The 20978-nt window shown below is 35.2% G+C and overlaps 1 protein-coding gene across 3 annotated transcripts in view; it reads left to right on the top strand.

Moving 5' to 3' along the window:
* The window catches only part of LOC102807909 (uncharacterized), a 53734-nt gene that overhangs the window by 7343 nt on the left and 25413 nt on the right, over positions 1–20978 (top strand). For 2 of the 3 annotated variants that reach the window (XM_085492462.1, XM_085492464.1), the window contains exons 2-16: positions 5932–6112; positions 7178–7308; positions 7919–8019; positions 9232–9326; positions 10112–10308; positions 11291–11369; positions 11824–12013; positions 12740–13015; positions 14229–14308; positions 15254–15320; positions 16125–16169; positions 16998–17194; positions 17461–17530; positions 18323–18400; positions 18718–18830. In XM_085492462.1, coding sequence (XP_085348588.1) covers positions 5932–6112; positions 7178–7308; positions 7919–8019; positions 9232–9326; positions 10112–10308; positions 11291–11369; positions 11824–12013; positions 12740–13015; positions 14229–14308; positions 15254–15320; positions 16125–16169; positions 16998–17194; positions 17461–17530; positions 18323–18400; positions 18718–18830 — 1900 coding nt within the window. The remainder of the gene's footprint in view (positions 1–5931; positions 6113–7177; positions 7309–7918; positions 8020–9231; positions 9327–10111; positions 10309–11290; positions 11370–11823; positions 12014–12739; positions 13016–14228; positions 14309–15253; positions 15321–16124; positions 16170–16997; positions 17195–17460; positions 17531–18322; positions 18401–18717; positions 18831–20978) is intronic. The other variant, XM_085492463.1, reaches the window with a different exon arrangement.

Here is a 20978-nt window from a genome sequence, read left to right as displayed (position 1 = left end):
ATCTATTTAATCCAGGTTTGTGTTCAGTAGTACTCGAAACATTTTCAAACTTACCTGCCATTTTTTTTACATTAGTGAGTCACCTCATAGTGTTGTTAGCGAACACTATAACGCTCGTGAAGCACGGATTGTTCAATAAAATAAAAACATTTTTCTTATTGAACACACTCCATAGCAACCAATTATTTGTCTTAGCAACACAGGGAATGCAGATAACATTTATTAGTGCCTTTCTTTGGTTCAGTCTAGCATTATTGCCTGTAGAAGTGTGGTATTTAAAGCATCATTGACAAACACTTGAATTTTTTGATTTCTTACAAAATTGCTTTACTGTCGAATATTTTATTTTCGCTTTGAATTTATTTTCGCCATTTTCGCTGAAGGAATGATTCAGCGAATATATTTTTTTCCCTATATTTCACATTCAACTTGTTAAAAACCAGTGAAAATAAATTCCAAATAAAACGCCTAAAAAGCCTTTTCAGCCGAAAATAAAGTATTTCACAGTATTTACATTGCTAACATTTATATTCTGTTATTTATGATAATACAATTTGCTTTATTTTGAAATTGAACTTTCTACTCAACCAAACATGTCAAAGTTATTCTGTCCGTGATACATGCTTACACATACATGTACTAGATTTGGACAGCCTCAAATATTACAATGATACTTGCCATTACAACTACCTGTTGCCATGGAAATATGCGACAATTAGCATAATTTCCATTGTTCAGTGTTCTTTAAACTCTGTGTATACTTTTGTTGAGCACGTTGTGGTTTCTCAGAGATATCCAGTTTTATGTTAGATTATGTGGCTCGGTTTCAGCGATAGTTCTGTTTACTGTAGGTATTTTAACACACTTGAAAACAAGGTTTTTATTTTGTGCAAGTATATACATGCACGAACATAATAACTTCATCTCATTCACAGCTTAAGTACTTCACTGATTGTTATACTTTTTAATCTCCACATTACCCGGTACTACTGGAGATAACTGGGTTTGAAACATAGGTATAAATAATAGAACAAAATTCAACAGAATGAAATGAGGAAAATAAGAAAATGTTTAAATTACCAAATAATCATTATATTGCGCATCTACGGGACTTGAATTTCACCTTCTTTGAACAATACACATATTTTTTACAATTTTCACCAAATTTGGCTTTAAAGTTGAGGCCCAGTGATAATGATAATGATCACTTAAAATTCAGCAAATCATGTGAATTTATTTTGTATTGGGATTAAGATTTTTTTGACTCGTACAAAATGCTCTGGCCAAGTCGTTGTCTTCAAAATACTGCAATGTTCAGCTGCCAGGACATTTGACCTATCAAGAATTGAGTTAGCATCACTTGGTGAAAGACTGGTATATCTAGGGTCTTGTGGTTGATCTGAGACTTCACTCAAAGTGTTCAACAAGTTTGTGCTTTTAAGTTACTTCAGCACAACCATTTTTTTATGTGTCACATGGAGCATTAAGGAGTGATTGAGAATTTGGCCAAAATACTTTGAATAATTTTTCCTACCATCACATCCTCCAAATAGTCCATTATTTGAGTAATAGGCTTTGAGACATCACAATTTGTTGGGTACTGCGGTAGCTAAGGAGTTTAACCGTCTTAACGGTATTCCAAAGTAATTACTCACTTATAAGTAGATCAAAGATTTGACGTGAAGATCGGTATTGGCATAGAGTCTTATCAATGAACTATGTTGCTAGGCAGTTGACTGTTGTGGTGGTTGCTAAGGGGTATCTCGATGTCGTCATTAGTTCATGTACAATACAATACGTATTCTTACTTTCACAGGTTAACATGGTCAGCTCGTATGACTCTCACAGCATGACTAGAACAATGATATTGCTAAAGAGATTCTTACAGTTATAGTGTACAAATAAAGTCCTGGTACGCCCTCAAATTTATTGCTGACTACAGTAAAATGACTAATTTTCACTGATTTACCATTTCAGGCATATTCAGTGGGTTTTAAATTCACGGTTTTATCATTTAGATAATGTGTTCTATGCTAAATTTTACATATTCACTGGGTTAAAATTAAAACCCAGTGATTAATTAACACTTTTACAGTACCAACATGCAAACATTTTGTTTTCCATTGAAATTTATTTCTAAAAATATATTTTGCTTTCCCCCATTAACTTTAATTGGATTCTTATTTTAATATCAAAATTGGCATGGATCTCTTTATAAATTAGTTTTCATTTCTCTCATATATTGGTTTCCCTTTTATCTAGACAAATAGCAATGAATTAATAAGATATACATATAGCCATTACATTTCATATTGCTTTTGTATATGTAAAAAGAGTGAAGCAATTTTAAGAATGTTGATAATGATGTTTCCATGGATATGAGGATCTACATGTACATGTACAACCTAAAAAATAGGGGTGAACAAACTATCACTGTGAAAATTTTTTGTTTCAAAAGGAGTTTTTTCCCAGTAAATAGTTGGAGCAAAACTGCCTAAAACAAGACAAAAATAAATATTTTTGGAACAATTCCCAAAGGATTTATTAGAAAGCATTTTTCACAGAAAATTAATGGTAATCATTAGAATGTTCTTATAATTCTTGATAACCGTACTTACCCAACTACATAATTTTGTCACTATATGTAATTAAACAAAATGTTGAGATACAATGAGAACTTTTACCATAGCAACCAATGGCAAATAGAGCAAAAATCATCTTTTTCATAGATATTTGTTCTGTGTTTCATCAGAAAGGAAGTTTGGTGATCATATACATTTTTATCTGGGTTTTGTGAACAACAGCAAAGTAAAATAAAACTATAGTGTAACGTCAAAGAATTCTGATCAGTTGCCTTAGCGTTACCTTAAAACATATGGAAACCTTTCCATTACTGGGATCTTCAATTTTGTGTTTTTGATGATAACCTTACTAAATTAAATCTACAGAAAACATAATTATTTTCTGTTTTGTCCAAAATGTTCACCACATACTTGATCAATATACCTCCATGCAACTTGTTTGCAACACTTTGCATTAATCTTAATAAATTTACTTCAAATCATAATAATAAATGGTTGGAATCTCTCAGGTTGTTCATTTGGAGTATGTAGGAACTGAGTCTAGTGAGTCTAGAATAAAGTAGAATTTTTTAATATCACCAGTGTCTTGAAATGATGATGAAAACTGATGAGATTTTGTGGTAAAGTTTTTCTCTAATTTTACATTTAGTCATTGTATTCAGATTCCACCTTTGTTATTTATACACAGTAGACATATTAACATAAAGATAGTTTAGGTGTCTTAATTTATGTATCGAATGATCAATGTTAAATATATGTTGATGTTTTTTAGAATCAGTAATACCCCTGGTAATGAGTTCTTGTTCTACATTAACATTTTCACCACCAGACTTTCCTGCCCCAAATCTTTCTGCACTTTATTCTTGTATTCTTCCATATTTCTATAAATGAACCCTGATTTTGGAGCCAACAAACAAAATTTGAGTAAATTTTCAGTTTTTACTCAAAAAAATTTAGCTGTTTTTGTTCTAATCTTCTGAAGGAAAGTGCAGACTATAAATGGGACTATTGTGAAATACTTTATTTTAGCTGGAATTAATTTTCGCTGAAAAGGCATTTAGGGTGTTTTGTATGGAATTTATTTTCACTGATTTTTAATGAGTTGAATGTGAAATATAGGGAAAAAAGTATATTCGCTGGATTTTATTTTCACTGAATCATCCTTTCAGCGAAAATAGCGAAAATAAATTCCAAGCGAAAATAAAGTATTCTACAGTATTTGTGAATCTCTGATGAAAAGAGAAAATAGGCTATTTTCCGCTTCCGTCGAGATCTCGCGAGACGGTTAAATTTGCCTAGCAACCGGTTGCTAGTCACGTGATACAGGTCAAGCTAACCAAGATTTTCTTTTAATACAGGAGGAATATACTAGCCATCTGATTGGGAGATGTGCTTAAGGGACCATATGCCCCTCTGTCATATCTATTTTTATTCCCAGATATATTACGATAGATTAGCTCATACGTTCAACATCCTTTTTGTAATGATGTCACAACTTAAAGGTGCATGTACATGTAGTATGTAAAGTCATGAGGTAACCTCCTTTGAGCACCCAATTTTGTTACTATCAAAATGGGGGTTTGTTTTTTGTTATTTTCACAAAATTCAATCTAAATTTTGGATCAGACGGGCGAAATATGACATTGATTCTCGTTTAAAAAAAAAAAAATAAAATGAAATTTTCATCAACATATTCTGTGTAAAAATATTGTATGGATGGTGCCAATAGTTGGCTTTGGTGCTCAGCGGTTAAACTTGCACTCAGCGATCAACGTTAACTTTTAAATATAGGGTATACACTACATGTGGATCTTACAGATGAGCGTAAAGTTATTAAGCATTCACTCTGTATACATAGATACGGTACGACTTGCAATGGACAGTAAACACATCAATAGTGATGAATGGCATTGTTGATTGTTTACTGATGCATTTCAGATGCAATAAACATACAAAGTTGGCCATTTGTTTGCCCTCGCAAGTTGATTGATTTGCCAATTCAGTTCAATCACCTGCGACCAACCTTTGACCTTACACACCTAAGGTGTCTATAAGCATTATCATGCCTGACAGCAGCGTCTCTCAGTGATGTTTCTTTCACCGCGAAATAAAATTCCTTTTCATTGTGGAAGAGAGACTTTGTGACACAGGTTAATATCAGGACTGCATGAGCACTGGATTACGTGAGAGTAACTGCTGAAGTTAGGACAGTGCCTTTTTTATGACTGTAAACACAATAAACATTGCACAAAATAAAGCATTATTCTAAAAAAAGAACACATTAAATAAGTTATACTGTTCTTTTATTTAAAAAAAAACAATGAGTAGTTTCGAGCATGTTTAAATAATTTTGACTAATATATGCTTCATGGTCCTAACATGAAGCATGTATTTTGCAGTAGAGTTTTTTGGTATTCCATTGATTGAATAAAAACTGCTGTGTTCACTGCGAAAACAAGAATTTTATTTTGTTGTAAATAATACTCGTGTTAGTAGCATGATGGCAGTATTGACAAAAATTATTTAAACCTGCTCAGAATTACTTCAACTTGACCAGATTGCCTATTTAAACTAACCTGGAGTACGGTAAGTAAATTTCAAATTTTCAGAAATTTCTGTATTTAACTTAAACATACATATTAAATGTATGCAAATAATCAACAGTTTTACAATATGATTTTTAAGATTTAATTGGACTTCTTACTTGAATATCTTGCATTTTCATTTTTTGGATGATAAGTTGATTCTTTAATAAATTTCTATAATTTAGTCAAGACATACTATCACCTTGTCCATTCCATATATGGCAGTACTTATGTATGATACATTTTGTGGTGACTATTTAAAAAAATTGTCATTCCAGCTCAGCAGCGAATCAGCGACGGCCTTACAGTCAGATGACAATTTCGGTTTCAAATACCCCAGGAAAGTGTTCTATGTTCTTCGTGTAATTAGGTGTTCGTATGTAAGGGATTTTTGCACACAAAAACGCTGAATTCGGCTGAATTTTGTTATCGGTTGGCTTAATATAACCCCAACGGATTGCATTTTTGTGAAAGATTGGTATTTTTGTCCAGATTTGTAGGAATCTGAAAAACGCGTTTTACAACTTGTCTCTTATTTAGTTTTATGCTGCATTCAAGATGGCGGCCCCCATATACCTGTAGTAAATATCGTATTTATTTTATTATCATGTGTGCGCCAGCTGACTGTGCGTGAAACCGCCCAGGGTGATTTTTCGAATGGGTGAATTTACCACAGAATCCGGTATATTGAACTGAAAAATAAATTTTGGTATGCCAGGCTGGCTGAATGGTGGTTTCTTACCTTCATTACACTCTGCTTTCAGTGTTGCCGGAAATGCAGCTTATATTTTGGGAACCATTGCTGAAAATGAACTAGGTCAGGTGAGAGTGTTAGCTTTGATGAAGGATGAGGACGCACAAAGAATACTGGATGATCTGACAAGTATGCTTATATTTGATGATTCAGAATCTGTTATGAATGCAGCAGGTACCATGGGAACATTGGTAAGTACCGGTAATATTGTAATCTGAGTTTTGATTCAGTTGACCTTATAACCACAGCCAATCAAGGCATACTACTCCCTATCGCCATTCCATATATGGAAAGCATGTCAGGTTGTAACATTAATGACCTTATAACCACAGCCAATCAAGGCATGCTATCACCTTTGTCCATTCTACATGTATATATGGATTTGGCAAATTTATTCACAGCCAATCAAGGCCTACTATCAACTATGTTCACTCTATATATGAATTTGGCAAATTTAACCACAGCCAATTAAGGCATGCTATCACCTTTGTCCATTCTATATATGGATTTGGTAAATTTAACCGCAGCCAATTAAGGCATGCTATCACCTTTGTCCATTCTATATATGGATTTGGCAAATTTAACCACAGCCAATCAAGGCCTACTATCAACTATGTTCACTCCATATATGGATTTGGCAAATTTAACCACAGCCAATTAAGGCATGCTTTCACCCATGTCCATTCCATATATGGATTTGGCAAATTTAACCACAGCCAATTAAGGCATGCTTTCACCCATGTCCATTCCATATATGGATTTGGCAAATTTAACCACAGCCAGTCAAGGCCTACTATCAACTATGTTGACTCCATATATGGATTTGGCAAATTTAACCACAGCCAATTACGGCATGCTTTCACCTTTGTGCATTCTATATATGGATTTGGCAAATTTAATCACAGCCAATCAAGGCCTACTATCAACTATGTTCACTCCATATATGGATTTGGCAAATTTAACCACAGCCAATTAAGGCATGCTTTCACCCATGTCCATTCCATATATGGATTTAGAAAATTTAATCACAGCCAATCAAAGGATGCTATTACCTATGTCCATTTCATATATGGATTTAGAAAATTTAACCACAGCCAATCGAGGCACGCTTTCCCCTATATCCATTCCATATATGGATTTGGCAAATTGAATCGCAGCCAGTCAATGTATGATCATATATATTTTTTAATGACTATTCAGTGAACTTTACATGTAGATTGCTTTGTGGAATTATCTAGTGTAATTTTCTCTTAAAGGCCGAAAGTTCTGAAGGACGAGATTGGATGTTACAGCATGCATGTTTAGAGACGACTATGGTACGCGTGACTGACCTATTAAACAGTGAGAATGTATGGACCGCTAGTAATGCAGCATTAGTTCTTGCAAGGTAAGCACAATAAATGATTCACCTAATTTTAATATATACATGTAGTTACATTGGCATGACAACTTGTTTTTTTTTTCGCCTGAATTTTATTTGGAGTCTATATTTGTACAGATGCAATCAAATTTCATTCAAACTTAGTCTGAAGATCATGTGACTTTCTGATCCAGATCAATTTATGTTAAATGATTTAATTGAAAATGGCATTTTATTGCTATTTTTTTGTTTGCACTTGTATAGATTTCTCAGACATGTGTTTACAAGTTTTATGATATAATGTCCAGAATTAAATATTCATGTTTTTGATCATTATAGGTTTCTTTTAATGTTTTTGTCACGACGTTTGATTAAACAAACCAAAAAAATTTATTTTCATGAAAAATCAAAATATGAGCAAAATATAACAATATGACAATTTAAAAACAAAGTAAAAAAAAAAATATAATTTAAAAATTTTTTTTCGAATGGGGGCAACTGATGTAAACAATTTTTTTTAACCAAATAATACTTTGTGTATATACTTACTACATGTATTATGGTAGTCTGCTATCTGATTAAAAACAACATGGCTGAATTGGTGGATAATTTTGACATGTTCAATATTTTCCCTCAGATTAACCATATCAGAAGAGGGCAGTAATCATATATTGAAACACCCTGATTCCCAAGATATTTTGACAAAATTGGTGCTATCACTTGGTCTAGACGATGCTGGTAGGAAGACACTTTTGTTAGTCCCCATTCGGATGTAGTCCGAAAACGGGGACTTATGTTTTGCCCTGTGTGCGTGCGTGTGTGCGTGCGTGCGTGCGTCCGTGATCACCTGTATCTCGAACATGCATGGACCGATTAAGTTCAAACTTCACTCATACATCACACATTATATGGGACATATGCACATGCATTTTTTTCATGATCCGATTAATGATAGCCGAATAGCGGCCATTTTAAAGCCGAAAATGCATCAAAATCACACATTTTCACCATTCCGGACCCGGATCTCAGTTATGCATGGACGGATTTCGTTCAAATTTGGTACATACATTAAACATAATAGGACCTTGATGCACGTAATTTTTTTTTTTGGATCGGGTTTGAAATGGCCGACTGGCGGCCATTTTGTTTTAAAGAATTCAGTTCTGGATCCGTATCTGAGACATGCTTGGATTGATCGAGTTCCAACTTCACACACACACAAGGTACATCATGTCACAAATATGTATGTGCATTTGTTTCATGATCCGCTTAACAATAGCTGAATGATGGCCATTTTAAGGCCGAAAATGCATCAAAATTACGTATTTTCACAATTCCGAAACCGGATCTCAGTCATGCATGGATGGATTTTGTTCAGATTTAGTACAATGTGTTGTACATATGCAGGTGCATTTCGGTCATGATCTGCTTTAAATGTATATGTCACTCAAATATGAACGGAACAGGGACGTGTCATTGACAATGACTTGTTACTTTTTGTTACTGTGCAATATTTTCTATGTTATAACTCATGAAATAAGTTTTCATATTTTTTTTTTTCATTTTCCAACTCATTTAATTTTAACTGCTATAAAATTTGGTGATTTTCTCAAACTCACGAAATTATTTAAACTAAAATTGTGTGCTACAGTTTGTCAAGTTTCACAGAATTAAGTACCATATTGTTACTACTAACAATATTATTGGTTGTTATTTTATAAACCTCATTTCAAATAATGAAGACAAACACAATTCTTGAATCCATAACCTTTAAGATTAAAACAAAAATATTGCAAAATAAAATACTTTCAGAAAATATATAAGTACACATATAATGTAATAAATCAGTGGAAGACATTAAAGTTGTTTGTTGTAACCCATATTTTAGTACTATCCATTTGCGGAGTTAAATTGTAAGTAAATTGATTTACTTTGTATTCTTATTTGCAGGCCGTGGGATGAACTCTGCATTTGCACTGGGTAGATTATGTGACATGGAGGAAGGCAGAGCGCGTTTGCTACGATTGAGAGAATCTCATAAAATGGTAAGAAGGGGCCCAGGAAACTGAATATTCTTTAAATATAATGTGAAGAGCCCATAAAACTGAATATCTTAATACAATGTAAATGGTCCTGAAAATATTCCATTTGTTATATAGACTTTTCTGGCAGATTATCAACTTGTTTTAGAATTTACTCAACTATACTGTATTTGCTGTATTAAACTTTTGAGCACCAAAGTCAACTTTTGTCACCATTCACAAAATAGTTCTATATACCATATGTGCATATTAATTAGATAATGTGCATATAATTAACCATTTGAGAACCAAAGTCAACTTTTGTAACCATTCACAAAATAGTTCTATATACCATATGTGCATATTAATTAGGTAATTTGCATATCATTTACCATTTGAGAACCAAAGTCAACTTTTGTCACCATTCACAAAATAGTTCTATATAACATCTGTGCATATTAATTAGGTAATTTGCATATTCGATAAGAAATTATGCCCTAAAAAAAATTATAGTAAATGCATAAAATCCGGACTGGAAAAATAATGGCACCCAAAGGGTTAACTTAGACAAATGTCAAAGCAAATAGCAACGAAAAAAAGAAGTGAAATAAAGCCAGAAATTAGTTCTGTGAACTTTTGAATGAAGGTATGCAATGAATTATATCGTAAAATTTGAAAAGAATGCAACATATTTTTTTAATTTCATTGACAGAATTATCAAAACATTCATCAAACTTCAACATTGTCAAATTACAGGCTGAAATTAACATCAAAGATAAATTTGCATTAACAATTTTTTATCTACGTAGATAAGTTCACTGTGCGTGATGTTGGACAGTGAAGATACAGGTTGCAGTAAGAATGCTTGTTTTGCTATCAGCTGTTTGGCAGCAAGTGAAGATGGCCACCAGAGGTTACTGGATAATTCCTCTTCAGAGTCCATGCTCTGTACCTTAGCTAAACTGTTAGAGGCTGATGATACAGAGACTGGATGGTTTTCTGCTATGTGAGTATCGTAGATGCTTGTACCGAGTAGACTTTACAGTCAACTTTTATATTATATTGGATATGAAGATTATCAGCGAAAATGTATTAACCTTTCACCACCAGTTCCCATTTTTCATCACAAATTCACAGAATAGTCCTGTTAATAGTCTGCATTTTCCTTCAGAAGACAAAAATAGCAAAAATTATTGAGTAAAGACTGAAAATTGACTCAAATTTTGTCTGTTGGCTCTAAAATTTGGGCTCATTTCCAAAAATATTGAAGAATATAAGAAAGAAGCTTAGACAAATTTGGTTGAAAACGTCTAACGATGAAAAGGTTAAATTTGACAATGACAATTTTAAAATACAAATAAGAAAACATGTTCCTCATTAATTTTAGAAAGGCGATTGACCTATATAAAGCCATGGAGCTAAAAAAAAAAAAAAGAGACAGAACTGGTTTTAATTCTACTTGAATCTTTTGTTTTTAGCTAATTATTCTTTTGTGTTCACATGCCTTTCATCTCGCTGACTTCTTCTGACTACCGTCACACTGGTTATTGAGCAGTCCCCCCTTCGTGATGTGTAGTGATAATTTTTGTTCTGAGCAGTTGACGTCAAAAGTTGATGAACATGCATGTAGCGGTACAATTGCACAATTCTCGTCGTCATAGTTTCCTCTCCATTGCAGTAACAATACTCATCGTCCTCTAAAACTGTGTTTTCAATGGTTACAATGCTATTTACAAAGTTGTGTTTATCCAAAGAATTACTGCTGCCTGAAGAATTTAGAATTGTTTTATGGAAACAATGTGAACTCATTCAAAAACGTCCAATCACATCTAATTAAATACTCGTGTTCAGTAATCCCTGATAAACCCATGAAGTGTTATTTGTTGAGCAAATAGTCGACAAAAATAGCATCAAGGGGAGTCCAGTCTCCTTTTTTTTAGCTCCACGATCAAATATTGTTTATATGTCTGTATCTTTAACATTTTTAGGACACTACGAACATTTGCTAATAAAAATAAGGGTTGTCTTAAACTGAGAGATCACAAGACTGTTATTGCTGCTCTTAAGGTAGGTGTGTTTAATCTACAGTTTATACTGTATTTTTGATGAGATTGTCTGAGATTGACTTATCTACATGTCACTGTCAATTAACAGTTCATCTCACAGTTGACCTAACCGAGGAGTTACTAGTAGGTTGTTGAGATACTGTATTTGCAAGTGTATATAAAAAAAAATTTGTTTATTTTATAATAAATCACTTAAATTTTATTTATTTTGACTATAGAAGCACGTTTGTGATTTTTGTGAGTGAATGTGCTACTAATAGAACAAATGCAGTACATTTAATTATCTTTGGTCTTGCGATTTTGTAAAGTAACCAAACTATGTCATATATGCATAATTTATTTGCTCTATTAGAAGCGCATCTCCAGTAGAAGTAAAAAACAAAAAGACCCCAAAATTATTTATTGAGATTTTTTTTTTTCACTTTATACATGTATTTATATGTCTTCTCTTACAGGAAACTGAAGCCAAAGCTGGAATCAGCGAAGACCTTAGGGAAGAGGTCACACAAACAATAGAACTTTTAAAAAAGTTAGAAACACCCAAGGCACCAAGGCTAGATGTAGTTGATGCATTCTCGATATCTGCAAACTGGGATTTGGTGAAACTAAAAAGTGACTTACAAGTATCGTATAAACTCTACGATGGTATGTACAAGTCACTAGTATCTGATGTGATACAAAAATGTTGTTTCTGCTGCAATTTGAGAATTTTAGTTTAATTTCAAGGGGAATTCAGTAAGTGTTGGCATATTAAAAAATTAAAAACTATATTATTAAATATTGCAACTAGTCAAAGATTGAAAAAATCAAGGTCAAAGAACACCAGGTACTGCTTGTTGATTCATTATGTGTGTGTCCAACACTGAGGGCGCTGTCTTAGAAGTAACACCTTTCTAATTGTGTCATTTAAGATTTCTGGTCTAGTGGAAATTTTCTTTCAAACAAGAGTGTACATACATTGTAGCTGATGTTACAGTATCTTTTGAAGAAAGAATAATTAAACTCTCTGCACAAAATCTGGGAAATCAAAAAAAAACTAGTTTAACTAGTTTTTCATTGGTACTGTAAAATCCTTTATTTTTGCTCAGAATTTATTTTCTCCATTTTTTGCTGAAGGGATGATTCAGTGAAAACAAAATCAAGCAAATATACCTTTTTTTCCTATATTTTACATTCAACTCCTCAAAAATCAGTGAAAATAAAGTTACTACGAAACACCTCCAGCTAAAATAAATTATTATAGTTATGTAATAATAAAAAAATGTTATACTTATTCTTGTCACAAAAAAATATGCCTAACTGTTAATGAACCCTATGCACTATTTTTTAGATCAACGGATTGCTTTAACCTTTCTGACTCTCTAACTACAGTTACAGATGGTAAAAAGGTGGTATACCAAGGACAGGAGCTGAGCTGTGTCGTATCGGGTCTCATCCCTGACAAGCAGTATACGATCAAACTTCAGACGTACACAGAAGGCGATAACAGTCCTCTGAGTGAACCAGCTGTAGCGACTACCGAGGAATGGGTTCCAGAAGCGCCCGAAGAGATAAGAGTGCTTGGAGTGACCACAACACAGATCAAGATTTGTTGGTCACCTCCGCTGTTCCCTAATGGTGCAGTAAAAGGTTACATTGTTTATAATGGTGAGATAATATAATAGTACATAAGTTATCAGTACTGCATCTTGTTAATTACTGTCATGTCTCATTTCAGTGGCAGTGTTAATTTCACTTAGTGTATGAGATGTGAACAATATTTGATGCATGTACAGCAATCATTGCAGCTTTCTTGGTGTCTGTGCGCACAACAAGCATTAATCCTACAGTGAGATATACAAAAAACATCTTCATGGGCAAACATTCCCCAAGTCAACACGTACAAGAAATAGTCACAGGTTCTCTGTCGTTGATGTAGTAAAATGATTAAAAAAAATGGTATGGTAAATGGTAGTGGGTGTCGTGAATAACACATTTGGCACATGCTTATCAGTTACGACATGTATGCATTTTAAAGAGACTTAAGTTAGGCCTAAGCATGTGTAGCTATCAGAACCTTGATCTACATGTTTATCTGACTTTGTGACATTTTACCATATCAAATTTCAGTTTTCTCACTGACATAAAGAATTCATTGTAAACCACAATTGATAAAATCAGTGGAAATCATGAAATATTTTAGTACTGAAGATTTTGCTGAGGTTCTTAAAGTTGCAATTTTAGATCATTCCATCTCGCAGGGCCTTAAAGGGGCACCTTCCAGTTAAGCCTAATCTCACAACAAATTTACTTTCTGGATTAAAATAACAATGGATAACAAAAGATAGACTAACATTGTAAACAACATAAACAATAGTGTCCCATGATTCTTTGGTGCAATCCATGGGATTGAGCGGTTCTCCTTTAAGATGAGATATTGAAATATGGGAAATTATTAGTCCTCGTTCTGATGCAGTCTGAAAACATGGACTTAGGGATTGACCTCTGTGCTTTCGTGCATCTGTGTGTCTGTGCATCCGGACGTATATCTTAGACATGCCTGGACCGATTACATTCAAACTTCACACATACATCATACATAATATTATACATATGCACATCAATAAGCAAAGATCTCAAAATTATGGGAATATATTATATTAGTATGATTATAAGTAGTGAATATTCATAGACTACATTGTTGCTATTATTCTGAATTTAGTGTGGACAGTAATTTTAAACAGAATCAAATCCTTGAGGATGAACGAAGCTGGAACACTCACAATCAAATGGAAAGCCGAAGGGATTACAAATTTGCCAAATGTTGCATCATACATTTTAGTCGAAAAGAATTAATCAGTGCATTGTTAATGTATTGCAGGTAAAACATCAACTGACAATACATCTGAATTAAGCTCAATTGTATCAGGATTGGCTGCTGCAACAACTTATGACATACAGGTGAGAATGTTAAAAGTACCGTAAAATGACTAAATTTTCACTGGGTTTATATTTCGCTGATTTACCATTATTCAGTGGGTTTTAAATTCATGGTTTTATCATTTAGATAATGTGCTCTATGCTAAATTTTACATATTCACTGGGTTTTAATTTAATTTCCAGTCAGCGAAATAAGCAAAATTAAAACCCAGTGAATTGAGCTGCAATGTCTGATTGAATCAGCGTTTTTTTTTCAAACTTTTATATTTTTAATTAACAACAAAGTCAACGTTCACAAATACTGTGTTTGGAATCTTGACAATGGGATTTGCATATTTTTAGCCAGTGAGAAGTTAAGTCCATTTTGTCAAACTGAGGAGTTCGAGAAAAGTACATAAAATTGTGCATTTGTATCTGGTGTGGTTTTTGATTTTCCATCTTTCAAGAAATTGTTTTGTTTGTTTTGATCATAACTGAATTATTGTTCCAAACTGCTCTATTGCTGCTTTAAAGAGAAATCAAATGTTGTTATGTTATACTGAACTTATACATGTGTTTACTTAAAGTGCGGTAGTCGTCGCGCTGCGCATGTGCGAAATTTGTGTTGGTAAACATTGATTTTCCCACAATCCAATGCGCACTTCAAATGGAAATCACAAGGATGAGACTTGATCTGGGCGCGTTATGCACTATTTACCGCCGGTAACTCTTTCGATACCTTCCAATCACATGAAAATTACCTAATTAAAGCTTGGAAACGTCTCAGTTCGTACTCGTTGATCAGCGCAACAGTCAAAGTCGCCATCTTTGTTTATATGTGCACTTAACGGTAATAAAGAAAATATGGTAGCTGATATTTTGACTTTTTTTTTTACTCACATGTACATTGTTCATGGTGTATGTGACTGCAACATACAACAACACTGACCCTAAAATTATTTCAATAATACCTTGTTTTCCCTCTAGGTTTGTGCTTATAATTCAAAGGGTAAAGGAGCGAAGGCCTCAATTTCAGTTAGGACAGCAGAGCTAGGTAACATTATACACCATTAATTTTATTGTTTTCATGCCGAAATCATGTGATGTATAAATTTTCCAAATATGGCAAGTCATGTGATCCATAGATTTTCCAATTATGGCAAGTCATGTGATCCATAGATTTTCCAAATATGGCACATCATGTGATCTATAGATTTTCCAAATATGGCACATCATGTGATCCATAGATTTTCCAAATATGGCACGTCATGTGATCCATAGATTTTCCAAATATGGCACATCATGTGATCTATAGATTTTCCAAATATGGCACATCATGTGATCCATAGATTTTCCAAATATGGCACGTCATGTGATCCATAGATTTTCCAAATATGGCACGTCATGTGATCCATTTTAAATGACTAAACATATATGTCTAATGCAGAAGAAATATGTCTCAATTAAATGTTGGTATCATAAGCTTATAAAGCTTTTGTTTCTAACATTTTAATAGACCAGCATGCTTTGTGTTAAATGTCACTTTTGAGCACAGTTATCAAGAAGGGAGTGTCATTTCACTAACATGTTATAAAGTTTTAATGAATTATATGAAGTCTGAAAATCATGCCTATTTGTAACAGGGTTCTTTTGACTGGGGTTTTGGTTACACAAATCATCATACATTTTACTAGCAGTAAACATTATTGGTTTACAGTTCACACTTTTTTATCTTCCAATCGTTCAAAGTTTAACTTCAAGATCCAATTATATTTTTTTGTTTTTTTATTACATGCATAAACTTCACTTATAATAATATTTTTTGCAATTTTTTTTTCTGTGTTTTATGGTTGTGTAGCTTTGCTTTCAAAGTCTGGGTTATTACCCGATATAAGAAATAAAAGTAAGATTACTCAATGACATCTGTTGCCATGGCAATTATGCTCATCACTGTCCTTCATCATTCATCATTATGTTTGCTCATCTAAGTACTTTGTGTTTAGTTCATGTGTTATGACATCACAGTTGTCTTTGTTTTTTGGCACCTTGTTTTTTGCATGTACAAAATTTCTGTAGTTAAAAGCTCTTTTTCTGTAATATTTACCATGCATGTGACTGGTATTGAATTTATTGTTATGTGACACAAGATATGTCTTTATATGGCAAGTCATGTGATCATACATTTTCCAAATATGGCATGTCATGTGATACAGCTTGACAGAGTGACCATAGTGTTTCAGTGCATGCAACTATATTGAATTTATTGTCCTGTGGCACAGGAAATGTTTTCATATGACAAGTCATGTGACCATTCATTTTCCAAATAAGGCAAGTCATGTGATACAGCTTGACCATAGTGTTTCAGTGCATGTAACTTGTATTGAATGTGTTCTTACATTGAAAATTATATGCTTTTGAATTTAGTGTGTTTTAGCATATAGCCTAAGTTCTGGCGACTGTAGTCAGGGGTGTATGCATCTGTGTTACAGACAAAACATCTCCGGAACGGACAAATTATAGCCAAACAGTGCTTGTAATAAAATTGGCATTGTTAGCTCAAATTATTTACAGTACTATCTGCAGTTTGTTTGTTTTTTAAATAAAAATGATTGAAGCGTAAGGCAATCTAGAAAATATTGACCATAAATTTAATTCTATCTAGGGTAGACTATCTTTTAACTTTGAATAATAATTAAAATAGTATTTAATAATTGTTGCATCCTCACAACAGGTCAACATGCACCAGGGAAACCCTCTTTAACTGTACGAGGGCGTAGCGAAGTGTTTGTTTCATGGGATCATCCGGAACTACCCCTCGGTAGACTCCATAGATTTGAATTAACTCAGAATGGTAAAGTAATTTACTCAGGAACTGATACAAGTTTTACTGCAAGAAGGTTAAAGTCAGACACGGAGTATATTTTCACAGTAAGTTGTCTCACATATGTTCTCTGGTATTTGTTCCATTTGGAGCACATCTCTAGTAAGAAGCAGAAAAAGTGAATAACCATGTAAAAAAATCATTGTCTAATAATTCTTGCTGCTTAGACTTTAGATGTAACTCACTTTGTTCATCCGTCAGAAATAACTTGTTCATTTAAATATTCTTTACACTATGAAAAGGTTGTACTATGTTTACACAATTGTATTGTCCATATAAACATGTGTCGGTCACTGTATTTTGTACCTTGTAGGTGATTGCTGTGACAAGTGAGGGTCGCTGTGAAAGTGATCCAGCCAAAAAAAGAACACTGAAAGATGAGTGTAAGTAGCAATAAATGTATTCAAGTCTATAACATTATGACATAATATTTTCTGTTCTATAGTAGTATATTGCATTATTCATTTTCGTGTTTAATACTAGATAATGGCCACCTCAGTAAAATATCCACCTCATAGTCATAATGGCCACCTCATTATAATACCCACCTCGCAAGTATAATGCCCACTTCATTGTAATACCTACCACATAAGCATATTGGCCACCTCATCATAATACCCACCTCATAAGCATAATGACCACCTCATTATGATACCGACCTCATAAGCATAATGTCCACTTCATTGTAATACTAACCTCGTAAGCATACTGGCCACCTCATTATACTGGGTAATAATACTTCATAAGCATAATGGCCACCTCATTATAATACCCACCTCATAAGCATAATGACCACCTCATTATGATACCAACCTCATAAGAATAATCACCACCTCATTATATTACCCATCTCATAAGCATAATGGCCACCTCATTATAATAATTACCTCATAAGCGTAATGGCCCTTCATTATAATACCCCCCTTATAAGCATAATGTCCACCTCATTATAATACCCACCTCATAAGTGTAATGGCCTCTTCATTATAATACCCACCTCATAAGTGTAATGGCCCCTTTATTGTAATACCCACCTCATAAGTATAATGCCCACCTCATTATAATGCCCACCTCATAAGTGTAATCTCTAAATTTCAGGAAATTACATTTTTTTTAAAGTGTCTGCATGTATCTAATTTTTGTTTTAAAATAATTCTGTCTTTTATTTGTCATAGATGATGATATCCGTTCCACAGCGCCATTATTTGCACATGCACCCGCCAAACAGGATTGTGAAAAAACAGTGAAATCGTGTAAGTTTGCATCTCATGTTGACCTGAGTTATTGTTCTTCTTAGCATTATGCATTCAAAATAAACTTTCTGTTTGGCATAGTTATAAGTTAGTGATTCATGTAAGTCAGTATGTCATGTGATTCAGTTTGTTTTTTCGGTTTGTGTTTTGACACCGCAAAAAATGATGATGTTCAACATGAATATTGTGACAAGTATCTTACCATATCAGTGTCAGTATTTCACACCTGAATGATAAGTACCATGGTTAGTGACATACATATATGTATCTCTCTTGAGAAGGACTCATCAGAATTTCTTTTATGTTTTCCTATAAAGCCAAGAAGAAGTCAAAATATGATCGAACGTCACCACCAACTAATCAGAAAGAACGAGAAAAAGAAGATTCTGCATTGAAAGGAAAAACAACAAAATCAACTTCTGCAAACAAGGTAAAATGGAGTCCTTTACTGGTGCTGGTTGGTTGTGAGTCCAGATTGGCACTGGTTGGTTGTGAGTCCAGATTGGCACTGGTTGGTTGTGAGTCCAGGTTGGCACTGGTTGGTTGTGAGTCCAGATTGGCACTGGTTGGTTGTGAGTCCAGATTGGCACTGGTTGGTTGTGAGTCCAGATTGGCACTGGTTGGTTGTGAGTCCAGATTGGCACTGGTTGGTTGTGAGTCCAGATTGGCACTGGTTGGTTGTGAGTCCAGATTGGCACTGGTTGGTTGTGAGTCCAGATTGGCACTGGTTGGTTGTGAGTCCAGATTGGCACTGGTTGGTTGTGAGTCCAGATTGGCACTGGTTGGTTGTGAGTCCAGATTGGCACTGGTTGGTTGTGAGTCCAGATTGGCACTGGTTGGTTGAGAGTCCAGATTGGCACTGGTTGGTTGTGAGTCCAGATTGGCACTGGTTGCATGCCAGTCCAGGTTGGCACTGGTTGGATGTGAATCCAGGTTGGCACTGGTTGGTTGTGAGTCCAGATTGGCACTGGTTGGTTGTGAGTCCAGATTGGCACTGGTTGGTTGAGAGTCCAGATTGGCACTGGTTGGTTGAGAGTCCAGATTGGCACTGGTTGGTTGTGAGTCCAGATTGGCACTGGTTGGTTGTGAGTCCAGATTGGCACTGGTTGGTTGTGAGTCCAGATTGGCACTGGTTGGTTGAGAGTCCAGATTGGCACTGGTTGGTTGAGAGTCCAGATTGGCACTGGTTGGTTGAGAGTCCAGATTGGCACTGGTTGGTTGTGAGTCAAGATTGGCACTGGTTGGATATGAGTCCTGATTGGCACTGGTTGGATATGAGTCCTGATTGGCACTGGTTGCATGCGAGTCCAGATTGGCACTGGTTGGTTGGGAGTCCAGATTGGCACTGGTTGGTTGAGAGTCCAGATTGGCACTGGTTGGTTGAGAGTCCAGATTGGCACTGGTTGGTTGAGAGTCCAGATTGGCACTGGTTGGTTGTGAGTCCAGATTGGCACTGGTTGGTTGTGAGTCCAGATTGGCACTGGTTGGATATGAGTCCAAATTGGCACTGGTTGGATGTGAGTCCTGATTGGCACTGGTTGGATGTGAGTCCAGGTTGGCACTGGTTGCATGCGAGTCCAGGTTGGCACTGGTTGCATGCGAGTCCAGGTTGGCACTGGTTGCATGTGAGTCCAGGTTGGCACTGGTTGCATGTGAGTCCTGATTGGCACTGGTTGCATGCGAGTCCTGATTGGCACTGGTTGCATGCGAGTCCAGGTTGGCACTGGTTGCATGCGAGTCAAGATTGGCACTGGTTGCATGCGAGGCAAGATTGGCACTGGTTGGATGCGAATCCAAATTCGCACTGGTTGCATGCGAGTCAAGATTGGCACTGGTTGGTTGTGAGTCCAAATTGGCACTGGTTGCATGTGAGTAAAGATTGGCACTGGTTGCATGTGAGTCCAGGTTGGCACTGTTTGGATGTGAGTCCAGGTTGGCACTATTTGGATGTGAGTCCAGGTTGGCACTGGTTGGTTGTGAGTCCAGATTGGCACTGGTTGCATACGAGTCCAGGTTAGCACTGGTTGCATGTGAGTCTAGGTTGGCACTGGTTGGTTGTGAGTCCAGATTGGCACTGGTTGGTTGTGAGTCCAGATTGGCACTGGTTGGTTGTGAGTTCAGATTGGCACTGGTTGCATACGAGTCCAGGTTAGCACTGGTTGCATGTGAGTCTAGGTTGGCACTGGTTGGTTGTGAGTCCAGATTGGCACTAGTTGGTTGTGAGTCCAGATTGGCACTGGTTGGTTGTGAGTCCAGATTGGCACTGGTTGGTTGTGAGTCCAGATTGGCACTGGTTGGTTGTGAGTTCAGATTGGCATTCTCACCCTCGGTTCGAAGCCCATAACGTCACTTGTATCTACAAGCTTCATGAACAAGTTATGATTATTTTTGTTCTAATTCAACCCTGCTCTGTATTCCTTCACTGCTTTCAAATAGCGGAATAATAATGCTAATAATACCAGGGTATTCTGGGTAAGTGGGATGGAGACGTATTTTTACACACACATGTAGTTATTCTGAGCACTGTATGTCTTGTTTTGTAGAGTCAATGTGTTTTATGCAAGTGTACCTCAGTTTA

Source organism: Saccoglossus kowalevskii, chromosome 17 (genome assembly GCF_978046115.1).
Source record: "Saccoglossus kowalevskii chromosome 17, keSacKowa6.1, whole genome shotgun sequence".
Classification (NCBI taxonomy): Eukaryota; Metazoa; Hemichordata; class Enteropneusta; family Harrimaniidae; genus Saccoglossus; species Saccoglossus kowalevskii.
The sequence above is the reverse complement of the archived record's forward strand: the minus strand, read 5'-3'. Positions and strand labels throughout refer to the sequence as shown.